Below are 17,080 nucleotides of genomic sequence, written 5' to 3' on the forward strand. Positions count from 1 at the left end.
GAATTCCATACTTAAGTTGTGCTGAAGATAAAACAGGAAAATAGTGTTTTACAGTTCATACTTAAGTTATGCTTAAGTACTGAAAATGGGAGACCTAAGCAGTACTTAAGTAACTGCTGATTTTTGTTTTGAAATGTTTTGAATTTTCAGTTATTTGTCAAAAGAAGAATAATAAGAAATAAGAAGTTATTTTTTGTGAAAAAATATGGAATCGGATTGGGATTTCCACCAGTTTTAAAAGGTGCTCCGACTCGCTAGCGGTGAAATTGGGGGTTCTTTTGTTGTTTTCAGCCATTTTCGATATAACTTCCTCGCTCTTTATGTAATGTCTGTTGTAATTTAAATATTTCAAACATATTTTTATGAATGACATTTGTAAAACATACGTTGCTCATAACGTTGCCATATATCATAATCAGCCCTATCACGCAATCCATCGTAGCAAAGCTACGAATACGAATGTCCGCTACGAATACGAACAATTTGCTATCATTGAATTCATGTGAATTCGAAACTTTTGTTGCCAGACTTAATTTTGAATTTTGACATTTCGAAATCAGCTGTGTAGAAGAAAAAATAAAAATTAGGATTAATAAAAGTGGAAACGTTTATATTCAAATTGATTTTACGAACAAAAAATATGTATTCGCTAACGTTTTCATTTATGTTGCTTGAGGAAGAACGTGAGAGAAGTCGGCGTGATATAAAAATTCACCGAAAATCACTGAGGGACAGGAGTAACCCTTTCGATGTGGACGAAACAATGTACAGTTCATAAATCCATAAAAATTCATTGTTAAATTTTATTAAAATTATTTTTCTAAAACAGGTTTATTAAAAACTATCGCTTAAATAAGGCGGCCTTTACGTATGTCCTCAATGTTCTAGAGAGGAATGCAAGTTTCTCAAGATCGTCGTCTATATCTTTACTTCATCGATTGTCTTCAGTTTTTCGGTTTTTAGCTGAAGGAGGCTCTCAGCATGGAGTGGGTAAAGACTTCGATATTCCAATGGCTCAGTCAACATTTTGTTGCATCTTAAAAGAAGCAATCCCAACTTCAGTCTCATTTGTGCCCTCAGTGGATAAACCTCGATTTAAGTGATGTTGAAAAAAGGGAAGCGAAAAAGGATTTTCAGAAATACGGATTTCCAGGCACGATTTTATGTGTAGACGAGACACATATTAAAATCGTTGCCCCAACTAAAGATAAGTTTCTCTATTATAACCGCAAAGGATACTTTAGTATCAATGCCATGATTGTAAGTTTGGTGACAAATTCGCATTTCAAACATCTTAATGAATGTTTTGCAGATAAGTGACAATAAAATGAAAATACGTTATGTCAATGTTCAGTTTCCTGGCAGCAATCTTGACTCTCACATATGGAAATTTATTTCTCCGTTAGCACAAACCTGTCGTACAAAAATTCCGCTAAACTTAAAAATTTTCCGTTCTGTTTCCGGAACTGTTCGAATTGCATGATAGCAGTTTTGTAACTTTCCCTAAAAACACTCTACGATGGATTGCGTGATAGGGCTGAATAAAATTTTATGGAAATTAAGCATTGACTGTGAAACGTAAACGACTACCCAGTCTGCAACAATTCTTAGCTAAGATTTAATTTAATTAAAACCGGGCATTAATGTTTTCATTGATGACTGAGAGAATTAGAACACAGCAAAAAAGTAGGTAAATTAATGCGTTTGCATTTATGAATTTATTAATTCAAATATTAATATTTATTGAAAATCAAATAATAAGAACGGCAAAAAAGTAGTGTAAATAAATATTGGTACAAAATATAGTGATCGTTCAATATAACGAACTTTCGAAATAAGGAATTTTTGATTCAACGGGCCATCAAAATTATTTTATTGATGTTTTTTATATTACGAACGGAAAGAACTTTAATTCATCGATTGCTGCTATATTTTTATCTTGATCTTCGCAGTTTTTGCAAAAACATAGGTTTTGTTAACGTTTAACTGTTGTAAACATGATTTAATTATAAAAGGTTGTGTCGATACGAAGCGCGCTTTGTCTTACGAAAGAAGTGTTTGTATCCATAATGTCAATATTAGTTATTTTTTGTTTTTCTCATAACGACCTTTTTCATATAAAATTTGTAAAAAAAATTAATATTGCGCCAGCACGCGCTATTTATTGTATTGGGCGCTTTTTATATTTGAATAATTGCTGTAAAACTCTGAGAAAATAAAAATAATTTTATTTTTCAAGTTTCCATTGGCTTTGAATTAAACATAATTCAGTCAGCTTAAAATTTTTTTTCGTGCGGTTGATTCTTTTCGTTTGGCTTAAAAATTACAATGTCATAAATAAAGCGTTTCTTCTTCTTCTTAATTGGCGTAGACACCGCTTACGCGATTATAGCCGAGTTAACAACCGCGCGCCAGTCGTTTCTTCTTTTCGCTACGTGGCGCCAATTGGATATTCCAAGCGAAGCCAGGTCCTTCTCCACTTGGTCCTTCCAACGGAGTGGAGGTCTTCCTCTTCCTCTGCTTCCCCCGGCGGGTACTGCGTCGAATACTTTCAGAGCTGGAGTGTTTTCATCCATCCGGACAACATGACCTAGCCAGCGTAGCCGCTGTCTTTTAATTCGCTGAACTATGTCAATGTCGTCGTATATCTCGTACAGCTCATCGTTCCATCGAATGCGATATTCGCCGTGGCCAACGCGCAAAGGACCATAAATCTTTCGCAGAATTTTTCTCTCGAAAACTCGCAACGTCGACTCATCCGCTGTTGACATCGTCCAAGCCTCTGCACCATATAGCAGGACGGGAATTATGAGAGACTTATAGAGTTTGGTTTTTGTCTGTCGAGAGAGGACTTTGCTTCTCAATTGCCTACTCAGTCCGAAGTAGCACCTGTTGGCAAGAGTTATCCTGCGTTGGATTTCTAGGCTGACATTATTGGTGGTGTTTACGCTGGTTCCAAGATAGACGAAATTATCTACAACTTCAAAGTTATGACTGTCAACAGTGACGTGAGAGCCAAGTCGCAGGTGCGACGACTGTTTGTTTGATGACAGGAGATATTTCGTCTTGCCCTCGTTCACTGCCAGACCCATTCGTTTTGCTTCCTTGTCCAGCTTGGAGAAAGCAGAACTAACGGCGCGGGTGTTGAGGCCGATGATATCAATATCAAATAAAGCGTTTACCGTTGGGAAAAAAGATGAAGATTTTGTATGATTTCATAAAGAGGCTTTCAGTAAATACCTTACCCACCAAGTATGGAGTTCCAACTTCATGCATACATACGTACTGTATATATCTGGTACAAATAAACCGTTTTCTGGCCTTCGTACATACCCTCGGAAACCTCGAGACTTTTATTTAATAATTTTACAATTGGCCAATGCAAGTACTTTTCAATAAATTAAACTCTGCCATCGAAGTAGTGACTCCTTTCTAGAACTCCTGTCGTAAAGTTTAACTGTTATCAACTTTATTTCATAAAATGTTTTATTTTCGGGCCAAAACCACTACTTTCCTGAAATGTGGAGTCTCTATTCATCCCCTTTTTTCCGGATTTGGCTTCCCTTTTATTCATTCGCAACTAACTATTTTGGCAGAATATCCGAGAAAATCTATATCTACATATACATCGTCACCTAAAATCCAAAATACCGTAACAGTATTTTCGGAAATTTACAATGGAAACAATGAAACACGTGAGTGAAACAAAGTTTAAATATTGGTTAAAACTGGGTTATATCTGATAGCATAACGTTAAAACGTTGGACATATGTACTTATATGTATATTTGTAATTTGAAGTAGCGGATCGTAATCAATGAAACCCTCAATTTCGAATTGATCATACGTTATTTTGCATTTTGGGTGACGATATGTACATATGTATGTATGTATATAAAAGAAAATCGAAAAATAGTGTAACTACATTATTTATAACTCAAGACTGAACCGATTTGGCTGAAAATTGGTGGGGAGATTGCTTAGAACCAGGGGACGGACATGGGATAATTTTTATCTCCTTGTATTAAAAGTCAATAAAATTCAAAAATACAGTTTTTTTTTAGGACGAACCCGCCTGACATTTTTAATCACAACTAAACGCGATGATAAAAAGGTCTATTATAATTTGAGATATACAGAAATATTTTCGAAGCATTGCACAGAGCAGTGCAATATTTAAACGGAAACAATGAACGATGATCCTTCCTCAAAAATAATAAAATTCTTAATTTAGGCTGTTGAAATTTTTGTTTCTGTAGCTGAGCAGCTTAAGATCGCAACGCTTAAAACTCTCTTGTCTATTATGACTCGGCTAATTCCGCTCGTTCGCGGATTGCGCCCCTCGCCTCTGTTGGACGGGAGGAGGGTAATCGTGGGGTATTAGTATTATTATTATTAAAAGACTTATACCATAACCTTGCCAGACGACTTTTTCGTCTTTCCACGCTGGAGGACTGATTCATAGCCATGTTTCTATTGCCACATACCGACGGTAAAATTTGGTTTTATTACGATTATAGAGCTCCTCAGAGTCAGCAATTCGTTGTTTTTTGGATTATGAACTTGCACACCTTGCACGGAGCTTTTGCCTCTTCAGCGCGTCCACTGCCTTCATTGTCCTCGATGCTCATTTCGCCTCTTTCCAAATAAACAAATACAAAAGTATTTTCACTCAAAAGAAAAAAAACATAATAAAATGCTCGCGAGGCATGGGCCTAGGGCGGCACAATTCGGGGTGGCGGCAAATTTTTCGGAATTTTAAATCTCATATAATGTAACGACAATATATTTTATTTCTTCTACGAAGAAATCATATTATTAATTCAAAATAAAGTATTGCAACATATTTCTAAAGCAGTGCAATCTGCTAAGTATTTTGGTGTAATTGTGGATTCCACGCCTGATATTGCTCATGTTGATCAACTCACGATAATTATTAGATATGTTCGTAACAATGGTAAAATTGTCGAAAGATTTCTGGAATTCATTCCAAATACTGGTCATAAGGCTAAAGATATTGAAGATGCTTTGTTAAAATCTCTTGAGGATAATAGTTTAAATATAATGAATTGTCGTGGTCAATCACATCAAGCAACATGTCAGGTTTATATTCAGGAGTGCAAGCACGAATCAAAACAACTAATCCATTAGCTGAATATGTTCCTTGTGCTGATCACTCTTTAAATTTAGTGGGAACTTGTGCAGCTGAATCTGTTACCAAAGCAGTTGACTTTTTTTCTACTTTGCAAGAATTATAAATTTTTTACCGTTTTGACACATCGTTGGGAAATTTCAAGACAGCATACAAGTTTAAGACTTAAAAGCCTTTTTCAAACTTGTTGGTCGGCTCGACATGATGCATGCTACACATTAGAAAAAGAGTGGCCTGGAATAGTTGTTGCACTAAACTTCATTGGTGAAAACAAAGATGAAAAACCTACTACGCGAGCTGAAGGGAGCTAAGGAACTGCAGCAAAAATTAGAACATCTAGAAACAGCAATTCTAGTCATTGTTTGGAATGCAATTTTGGATCGCTTTAATGCTCCGAGTAAGAAGCTTCAGGATTCTCAAGCTGATTTATCATCTGTGATAAGATATATAGTTCTTTGGCATTATTTCTCCAAGATATGAGAGATAAACAATTTTCTGATTATGAAAAAAAGCCAAAGCACTATCTGGAGTTCAAAATTATTACCACTTTGACACCCGTCGTAAAAAACCCCGAAAACTTTAGGCTGACTAGTCACGGGAAAATGAAAGAACAGCTTTATCTGGAGAAGAAAATTTTCGAACCAACGTTTACTATCTAATTTTAGATACTTTAGTGTACAATTGACAGGACGTAAAAGTGCTTATCATAATCTTTACGAAAAATTTAATTTTTTTTTGACAATTTATATGAAATAGATACCAATGAATTAAAAATTCGCGCAGATGAATTATGTAGTTACTAAGTATTCTGATGATTTCAAAGATACTTTCGCGAATGAATGTATTCATTTGCACTGTCAACTCAAAGATTCTCTAATGAACACAAAAGAAAACTGACTGTTATTTATGTTGTTAATATTTATTTGTATTGTTTAACAATTATACTTTTATGAAATAAATGTTATATCTTAATAATATCAACGGACTCAAAGAAATAAAATTTCATCCTTTAAAAAGGGATGGGCCTAGGGCGGCAAAATACTTAATCCGCCACTGCAGCTCATCGTTCCATCGAATGCGATATTCACCGTGGCCAACGCGCAAAGGGCCGTAAATCTTTCGCAGAATTTTTCTCTCGAAAACTCTCAACGTCAACTCATCCGCTGTTGACATCGTCCAAGCCTCTGCACCATATAGCGGGACGGGAATTATGAGTGACTTATAGAGTTTAGTTTTTGTTCGCCGAGAGAGGACTTTACTTCTCAATTGCCTACTCAGTCCGAAGTTGCACCTGCTAGCAAGAGTTATCCTGGTGTGTGGCGATTCGCCTTTCACGGGTCTTTTCCAAAATTTGCGCATGGTGAATATCTGGTCGGTTGTTAATTTGCCAGGTCTAAAGCCACACTGATAAGGTCAAATCAGTTTGTTGACGGTGGACGTTAATCTGTTGTTGAGGAGGCTTATCCCACGGTAGTTGGCGCAGATTGTGTGATCTCCCTTTTTGTGGATTGGCCAGAGCAGAATTAAATTCCAATCGTTGGGCATGCTTTCGTCCGACCATATTTTGGAAAGAAGCTGATGCATGCTCCTTATCACTTCTTCGCCGCCGTGTTTGAATAGCTCGGCCGAATAGCTCCATCGGCTCCCGCCGCTTTGTTGTTTTTCAGACGGGTAGTTGCTATTCGAACTTCTTCATGGCCGAGCAATGGAACGTCTGCTCCATCGTCATCGACTGGCGTTGTGCGTTCACTGCCATTCAGCAGGCTGGAGAAGTGTTCCCTCCATAATTTAAGTATGCTCCGGTCTTGAAACCTTCAGTTAGCCGCCGCATCTTTTCGTAGAATTTTCGAGCATTACCCCTGTTGACCAGCTCATCAAGCTCTTCATACTCACGCATTTCGGCCTCTTTCTTTTTCCGTCTGCAAATGCGTATCGCTTCCGTCTTCAACTCTCGGTATCTATCCCATCCCGCACGTGTTGTGGCCGATCGTAACGTTGCGAGGTAGGCAGCCTGTTTTCTCTCCTCTGCAACACGGCACTCCTTGTCGTACCAACTGCTCTTTTGCATTTTCCGAAAACCAATGATTTCGGTTGCAGCTGTACGTAAGGAGTTTGAAATGCCGTCCCACAGTTCCCTTATGTTGTTCCGAGTTGTTGACGAGTGCTCTCAGAGAGCAGGAGTGCAAGCCGAGTAGAAAATCGTTCGGCTATCTGTTGTGATTGCAGCTTATCGACGTCGAACCTTCCTTGTGTTTGTTGGTGTGCGTTTTTTGCTGCACAGAGGCGGGTGTGAATTTTGGCTGCAACAAGATAGTGGTCCGAGTCGATGTTAGGACCTCGCAGCGCAGGTACATCTAAAACACTGGAGACGTGTCTTCCGTCTATCACAACATGATCGATCTGGTTGGTGGTTTTTCGATCCGGAGACAGCCGGGTAGCTTGATGAATCTTTTTATGCTGGAATCTAGTACTACAGATAACCATATTTCGAGTCCCGGCGAAGTCGATCAGCCTCAACCCATTTGGGGATGTTTCCTCGTGGAAGCTGAATTTACCGACCGTCGTACCAAAGATACCTTCTTTGCCCACCCTGGCGTTAAAGTCGCCATGCACGATTTTGGCATCGTGGCGGGTGCATCTCTCATAGTGATATGTTGAAGGACCTCGCTTTGATACGGATTGTGGCTAGACGTTTATACACCGGGGTAAATGATAGTACTCGGCGACGGAGTCTCTCTCCCACTACGAATCCAACACCAAACTTGCGCTCCTTTATATGGCCACTGTAGTAAATGTCACAAGGACCTACTCGTCTCTGTCCTTGTCCCGTCCATCGCATTTCTTGGACGGCGGTGATGTTAGCCTTTATCTTTACGAGGACATCTACCAGCTGGGCAGCGGCACCTTCCCAATTAAGGGACCGGACATTCCAGGTGCATGCCCTCAAATCATAGTCCTTATTTCGTTTGCCATGGTCGTCATCAAAAGAGGGGTCTCTCATCCGAGGCTGTTGGTGGTTTTTCATTGGGGGTGTTTTTTACGTGGCGGGTCCCAAACCCAGCGCACAACCCTATGCAGGGGATGTTTCGCCTTCTCACTTTAGCTCGCCTTCAAACGGATGTTCTTAGGCTACCCAGAGGATACTTGGTCAAAGACCGGAAGTCGTGAGCTGCTTGAGTCATATGTAAAAGAATCGTTTCTGGCCACTCCCAAGTGAATGGCGATCAGAGAACTTTCCTCACTTGCGTGAACTTCTACACATGACTCCTCCAAAACAGTGGCAGAAAAACATGGAACAAAGAATACGGAAGCTAGAGGAAATATCGGCGCAGAACACTATACTCCTGCAGCGGATTATTGACATATTGCAACCGAACAAGATTGAATTAATGATATTTCCTATTAAAAACATGAATGATTTAGCATCTACAGAGTCCTTGCTTTTGAATAAGCCTGAGGCAGAAATTGTGAGTATGATAAAATACATTTGATAAGATGTTACTAAACAGTTTGAGTTTATTAAAGGTGGCGTATCTCAAACAAAAATTTTCAAAGAGACCCCTATCAAAAATTTTGGATGAAATGATTGCGGAGTCACTGCTCTTAAAAGTGAATTGGGATGAAGCCAAAAAAAAAGTTGCATTGAAGAATTATGCACTTTTCAATAAATTTCTTTATGGTAATACATAATTCCAATTCATGTCATCTATTTTTTTAACAAGTTTAATTTTTCGAGGCCTTAAAAGATGATTACTCATACCCTGATTTTGAGGCAAAGATCAAAAAGGCGTTTCTCAAATGTAAGGCTCAGTTCTACAGGAACACTTATAATAATAGATATCATGTACATTCATTTAATTAAAAAACTTTAATAAAAAAAAAATTGTTTTTGTTAAAATAATTGCAGGTTGAAAATAATATAGGATTTATTATAGAGATCTCCTTTAGGATTAATCATAGAGATTTCCTATAGTAGTAATCATAGAGATCTCCTATATCAGTAATCATAGAGATCTCCTTTAGGAGTAATCATAGAGATTTCCATTAGGAGGTTAAAAGGAGTACTCGCGTTCCAATGGCATGCAATGTTAAAAGCGAGTATACAAATTTGCGTGTATTTACACACGAGTATTAGGAGTAATAGGGAGTATAGGATATCTCATAAAGGATTAATCCAGGAGGTCTCAAACGATCATCCTAAAATCTGCTTGGGCTCTATATGTTTCACCACATGAAAATTAAATTAATATACTCACTAGGTACGTACATATGTATGTATATAAGTAGGTATATGCGCCTATGTAGACAATTTCGTTGTTGTCATACTAAACCATTCACTTCAAAGAAATTTTAATATTTTGCTCAATGTGAAATTTTGTATGCAAAAAAAGTAAATAGGGCAGTTTATTTGTTTTAAATTATCAATTCTATTACAAATGATATAACAGAGCTATTTTATGCTTCTCTTTGTAAAATAACATCAGGTTTGTTAGAGCTTTGAATAATTTTACATATTAGTGGCCTCCTCTCCTCTCTACTGTCGTTGGCAAAGTTAGAAATATTTTTAAATTAGCGAGAGCGACAACTGAGAGCCTGTTGTCGTGTAGTCGTGCAGCTGTCTAAATAACTGAGTCCAAAAGATCGATTGTATTTTAATATTTGAGAGATGTCGCTTGAAGTCTGACGCTCTCCATAACTAGCGCAAGACCAGAGAACGTGAAGTATGAATATACTTTACATTCTCTGGTCGAACCTGCACCTTCTCTATACTTCACGTTCTCTGTATATGCCACGTCATCATATGCCGTGAATACATATTCTCTTCATATTCTCGGTTAGAATATGTGAGAGAATGGTAAAAAATGTTAAAATTGCGGGGCGAAATCCGACTCACAATGTTAACGAATCCGGCGAATTCCCTAATAAAAATCTATCAAATGTTCGCAGTCGAACCTGCACCTTCTCTATACTTCACGTTCTCTGGTTCTGCTATAGCTCTGTAACGGCTCCCGACAATGTGAGAGGGGTAGCAAAAGCAAAACGAAACATAACGGAGTAGCTGGCTTTTCAAACGCTGGTTGAAAGCTTTGAAATATTTCTTTTTGAACCGAAGAAACAAAACAGCTGCTTTTGACATCGCAACAACCTGAATCAAGTTTTCCTGCTAGTTTTCGTTTCTCTACTTTTGCGTTATTTTGCTCTTTATGGGAGAAACTTTCAATATCCTTCTTCCTGACAGCTAGCTGCTACCCCAGTACCGTTCTCGCGACAGTCGGGTCTGAGTAACCGGAACGGACGTGGATTTTTATCCGGCCAAGGACTGTGAACTTGGCAGATTTCTGCCGCTACAACAAAAAGTTAAAATACAAAGCTAATGTTAAAAAGAATAATTGCATATTTTTTAAAATTGAGCTTTCTATGACAAAACGATTCATTATTTGCTTAAACAATATACAAGAAATTCACGATTTTTAATCTAAAAAAAACTTAAGTATGTGCTCTAATATCTCCAAGCTTCCGACTTATATCGCCTAGGCAATGTAGCTTTTGATGGCGTTTTAAATTCCATGCAGTCCTAAATTGAAAGTCGCAAACCTGACATACGAAGCTTCGAGAATCTTTATGGACCAACATGTGCTTTTGTAGAAACGTCTTTGATATATATTTGTTTCCGCATTCTGAACATTGGTGTTTTTTGTCCATACGATGTCCCATCATATGACGTTGAAGCATTCTTTGAGTTAACATCATTTTCGAACATATGGAACACTTGAACTGTTTGTGGGCTATTTTATGTGAATTCAAAAGTACGGATGAGTCAAACAAAGCTCCACAAATGTCGCAACGTGACTGATCAGTATAGTGAAATTTGGACAAATGTGTATTATGTTCGTCTTCAGATGTAAAACTTTTTTGACATTGGTGGCACGAGTAAATAGTTTTTTTACTTTTCGTGTGAGCCACTTTTAAATGAGTTTCAAAAGCATCATCCGATGGAAAGTTTTTATCACAGCGCCAACAAAATCTAAGCTTTGTTTTCGGCATACGTTCAATAGTTATCAAGGCTTTTCTCATTTGCCCTGGGTTTTCTTGCGCTATTTAAGAAATTTTAAATTAATTATAATTACTTCAGTAAATTAATACTCCTATTTACCGTCTGAGTTGACTGAACAATCTGAGGACCATTCATCTTTAAATTCTTCGGCTGGCTGGTTAACTTTAACAAATTCGTCTTCTGAAATATTTAGGGTCAAATGTTCATCATCTGAATCAATAATTTTAACAAACTCTTCTTCTGAAGGATATGAATTTGGCTCATGTTCCATCACACGGTTAGTTGTTGGATGCGGCGAAATTGCATCGTTTTTCGTTGATTCAATAATTACAAAATATTCTATTTCATCTGCTGCTTTATTTTTATCCTTAACTCGATCAAGGAACTTATTTCGTCGAATGGAAACAGTTTTCACGGCGTCATAAAACTCAACAAGGAGCTTTTCACAAGAGTCACATATGAAGTTATTTGAAGGCTGCTCGCCAAGTACTAGGCGAAATTTATCCAGTGAATCAAAACATTGTAGCAGTAAATCACTTGTTGAAATAGGTGGTGTCCCAATGTATGATTTCTCCACTATGGTAAAAGATGACGACTGCTCCTGACATATACAACATCTTTCAACCATTTGTATCTGACTAATTGAAATTTCAAAATCATTATCCGAATAACATCCCATATTCGTAAAGGAACTCAATACTATTAATGGTAAACAATATATCTCGTACCATGCAATGTGTAGCAAATAATGAATATGGCGAATAGAGACAGTCAGTGTATAATAAAAGTTTCATGTTATCGATAAATAATTATTTAATTGTGCATATTGTAATGGCTTATAGCCCTGACAGACGACAGCGCTAATATGCATTAGCGGGCTTAATTTACATTTATTTGCGCATTTGACCCATGTTAATGCAAGTTTGTAATGCACAAGAATTCCGTGCATTTGGTTGATTTTACTAAATTTTCGTAGGCAACACTGCTCAAAAATGGCTGATTTTTGCTATATATTGACAGATGTCGCACTTTTGCTATCCATTTTTCCAGTATTCTTAACTTTTTTGCACACTTTTTCCGCACTACAATCAATTAAAGCTATTAATTTCACTCTATTATCTTTAAACGTAGATAATAATACACGTTTTTTTTCGTTAAATTTATATTGATTTTCCAAAATTACCAAAATTTCTTTTAATAATTTATCTTATTCATTTTTATTTCACTTTTTTTTTTAATAAACAAACAAATTTCACTATCAGCTGTCTAAATGCACAAGCTTGCCGTCTGTCACCATAAAATTTCAATTCGCATTAGCGTTGCTTAAGGCGCATTAATTTTGCTCGTCTGTCAGGGCTATTAGATATTGAACATTTGTTAGAATTGAAGTAAGGAATTCACCTCAAAACCACAGAATTCACGCTGTGATATGTTAACATTGTTTACAGTTCTCTCACATACTCAACCAGTGAATATGAAGAGAAATAATATACATATGTACGGCATATGCTGTCATAGCATGTATGCGCAATCAGGGAATATTGCAGAAAACTAAGTTCTTTGATATTCCACTTTTAACAGCGAAAAATGTGTACAACTCTCTCACATACTCAGACTCACATACTCAGACAAAGAGACATAAATACATGTATGGATACTCCCAACAACAGCATTGCGATATTTCCATGCTTCATGTTACCTTTCATTGTACGAATGTAAGAAATTTCGTTTTGCCGTCGGCATTTCTATGCTCATGCTTCAATTTTTGCTTTCAACCAGGGAATCACTTCTATATGCAATATATGCAAATATATATGTAGATATGTACCCTGCCAACCATGAGCGGGTAAAAAACCAGATAATCAGGGGGTGGCATGGTGGTAAACGTGAGGGTAAACATATAGAGCTTGTCTTAGGCCGAGCGAATATCCTACCGTTTTTTCCCTTACACGTACGTATACATGTGCACATACATCTCCGTTGCGCTCATTCAGCAGTGTCATATAAAAAAGTATATCAGTCCTGCCCTAATATCCCCAATCGACGGCTGATGCAGGGTTGTATTTTAAACAGATGATGCAGGGTTGCATTCCATTGATTCCTACTTTAAAAATTTATTAAAATTTCAAAGAAAACTTTTTAATTTTTAAATTATTAATTTTATTATTTTTAATAGATATAGAAATTTACATTTATACAATATATTTAATTTACAATAATAATTTCATTTGGAAAAATATTAATTAAAGAAAGGATTATTAATAGCTGAAAATAAAATAAAGGTTATGAAAACACTTATAATAAAGTAAAGGTAATAAAACCTGAAAATAAATAATAATTACGTTGAATTTGTAATATCAAAAGAAAAAGAAAGATTAATTGAATAAAATGATAATAATATCTGAAAGAAAAGATTAATATTATCTGAAAAAATAATATATAGTATTAAATACAAATAGAATTTACTCTGCAAGCAAAGATTAATTAAATAAAGATAGTGATAACATCGGAAAAGAAAGAATAATTAAATAAAAATTATAATAGCATCTGAAAGAAAATATAAATATTGTTTGATCATTTAAAATATAAAACAAACATTTGTTTTCAATTATTATATTGGATTGCGCAGGCCGTCTTAAACGCATAAAATACATACATATGTATGTATTTATTTTTGCGTATTATCTGGGACCGCGCAGCCCAATTTCAAAGTACACACACTTTTTCACATACTTACTTAACAATTGGTATTTGCTGCTTCTGATGATATAGCTGCTGCTGCTACTTCCAATTCAGTTCTGATTTCCAATGCTATAAAAATAAATGAAGTAATTATTTGCAATATATTGATAAAAAATAACATAAAATTCATTTACTTTTACCTTCTTGTTAACGAGCACGAATGACATGGATAAATTGATACGAAACTCTTTGATTCGAGAGAGCGCTGTCAAAGTCCACATTTTTTATAGCATTTGCCAATGATGCCACTATGGAAGAAATGTGTTAGGGAATTTTTAGTAAATGTTTTGGGAGTTTGTAATTTCCACACCACCGCTGAGGTATGCAAAAAGCGCGTTACCGAAGTTAGTTTTGGGTGCTCGGTTCCCCTATAGGCCTATATCACCCATATAGGTACAAAATAAAATCACGACATTTATTAGTATTTACGATACTTTCTACTAGTATTGTATTTATTTGTACATACTTACTAATTTATAATTATAGTAATGTTTACATCTACTACGCTACTCCAAACAACATATTAAATTGGATCTATTAAATATTACAATACTATTTACTAAATTACATTACATTTCGCAAGTATGATATATTTTTTATAATGCAATAAATTGCATCTAAAAGAATATCAAAATAGGCAAAATTTATGGAAAAATATTTCTAAATTTCACTAAATAACTATATTTTTCTACTAATTAAAATTATTTACGAACCTGGATCCATCCTTCTCCTTGTTGGGGAAATTGGAAAACCGTCAAGCTCCTACGCATCCAGCCACACACTTATTTTTAGTTCTCGGCATTTTCCTATAATACGTTAGGAAAACATAATATATTTATATACATGTATTTACGATGGCTTTAATAATACACTTACCAACTTTATTTTTAGTAAAAACACTTATACAGTGTATTTTTAATAAAAAAACACTATATTTTCACAACACAATTACTTATGTACTCCACAATGAAAAATAACGAACTGATTTTGTCAGTTATTTTTAATGGGATTTTGTCTGGCAGTTCATTGTTTTGCTTGTCACCTGATTCGTAGCCCATGAACTTTCAGTATTGCCATACCAAACCGTGAGATCATGGGCACTCTCAGAAAGCGAAGAGAGGAGTTTCGGATCAATTTATCCATGACGAATGACATGCGTCTTTCAATTGTTTTTTTATTACCCTTTTTGGGATTTTCTATTGTCACTATTGATGCTCTGAACACAAAACGACGACAGACGACAAACGACATCTGTCAAATATTACACACGTTCTTATGGACACTTATTTTGACGACGACACGAATACACGACTGTAGGCCGACAGTTGCCATTCTTGCTAACTCCTATTTGCCAACGACAGTAGAACGACAGTAGAATGGAAGAAGAGAGATGAGGAAGAGTGGTGATGCCACTAATATGTAAAATGTAAAATTATTCACAGCTCTTACAAACTTGACGTTATTTTACAAATAAAAGCATAAATTAGCTCTATTATAGCTCTATTTTACCATTTGTAATAATAATTGATAATTTAAAACAAATAAATTTACCTATTCACTTATTTTTTGCATAAAAAATTTCACTTTGAACAAAATATTAAAATTTAATTGAAGTGCAAGGTATTAGTATGGCCACAACGAAATTGTGTACATGCAAAATGGATAGCTGCGTTGTCTTGTGTACATGCGTTGTTTTGTTTTCATTTCACTTTCGTACAGTCGTTTGTCGTTTGTCGACTGTCGTCGTTTTGTGTTCAGCATATGACTCCTTCGCACTCATTTAAATAAAGGGCCGCAATTCGCGAACGAGCGGAATTAGCCGAGTCATAAAAGGCAAGAGAGTTTTAAGCGTTGCGATCTTAAGCTGCTCCGCTACAGAAACAAAAGCTTCAACAGCCTAAATTAAGAATGTGATTAAAGTTTATTTTTTTTAAATGTTACTTGTTGAGAGTAGATAAAATAATTTTTTTAATGGTAAAGAGTGAGTCTGTCAGATCAAATGTGCTGGAATGAGAATTGAGATCATGTATATATCGGAATGGTTCGTTTAACTCAAAATTTGTTCTAGAAAATTTTATAATGATATAAGACGTCTGCTTCGGAAATGGTAGGTGCATTAATGACAGAAATCGGACTTAACTTGTGCTGATGCGGAACATTTTTTGGAGATTTTGGAGAGTAATTGGACTTAAAGAATTCAGCGAACATATTAGATGGTGTGATTGTCACTAGACATACTAGACTTATTTTTCATAGCGGACGGAAAATTACAAATCCTACGTTTGGAGTTGATGAAACCATAGAACAATTTTTGATTACGTATAATATTATTTTTTACTTTATTTATATAACTATTATAACATATGGAGGATGGAGTCATATGTAGAGGATCGCCATTCACTTGGGAGTGGCCAAAAACGATTCTTTTACATATGACTCAAGCAGCTCACGACTTCCGGTCTTTGACCAAGTATCCTCTGGGTAGCCTAAGAACATCCGTTTGAAGGCGAGCTAAAGTGAGAAGGCGAAACATCCCCTGCATAGGGTTGTGCGCTGGGTTTGGGACCCGCCACGTAAAAAACACCCCCAATGAAAAACCACCAACAGCCTCGGATGAGAGACCCCTCTTTTGATGACGACCATGGCAAACGAAATAAGGACTATGATTTGAGGGCATGCACATGGAATGTCCGGTCCCTTAATTGGGAAGGTGCCGCTGCCCAGCTGGTAGATGCCCTCGTAAAGATAAAGGCTAACATCACCGCCGTCCAAGAAATGCGATGGACGGGACAAGGACAGAGACGAGTAGGTCCTTGTGACATTTACTACAGTGGCCATATAAAGGAGCGCAAGTTTGGTGTTGGATTCGTAGTGGGAGAGAGACTCCGTCGCCGAGTACTATCATTTACCCCGGTGTATAAACGTCTAGCCACAATCCGTATCAAAGCGAGGTCCTTCAACATATCACTGAATTGCGCCCACGCCCCGACGGAAGAGAAGGACGATGTGACCAAAGAAGCCTTTTATGAGTGCTTGGAGCGCACTTATGAGAGATGCACCCGCCACGATGCCAAAATCGTGCTTGGCGACTTTAACGCCAGGGTGGGCAAAGAAGGTATCTTTGGCACTACG

General features: G+C 36.5%; 1 protein-coding gene across 1 annotated transcript; it reads right to left on the bottom strand.

Annotated features, from left to right (window-relative positions):
- Positions 1-10,523: 10,523 nt before the first annotated feature.
- LOC105232081 (zinc finger protein 184) lies at positions 10,524-11,992 on the bottom strand. The gene is made up of 2 exons (XM_011213685.4): positions 11,306-11,992; positions 10,524-11,246 (listed from the first exon to the last, which is right to left on the bottom strand). The coding sequence occupies exons 1-2, from the start codon at positions 11,883-11,885 to the stop codon at positions 10,639-10,641; spliced, it is 1,188 nt and encodes a 395-aa protein (XP_011211987.1). The 5' UTR covers positions 11,886-11,992; the 3' UTR covers positions 10,524-10,638.
- Between the last annotated feature and the right edge of the window lie 5,088 nt (positions 11,993-17,080).

This window comes from Bactrocera dorsalis, chromosome 2 (genome assembly GCF_023373825.1).
Source record: "Bactrocera dorsalis isolate Fly_Bdor chromosome 2, ASM2337382v1, whole genome shotgun sequence".
Lineage (NCBI taxonomy): Eukaryota > Metazoa > Arthropoda > Insecta > Diptera > Tephritidae > Bactrocera > Bactrocera dorsalis.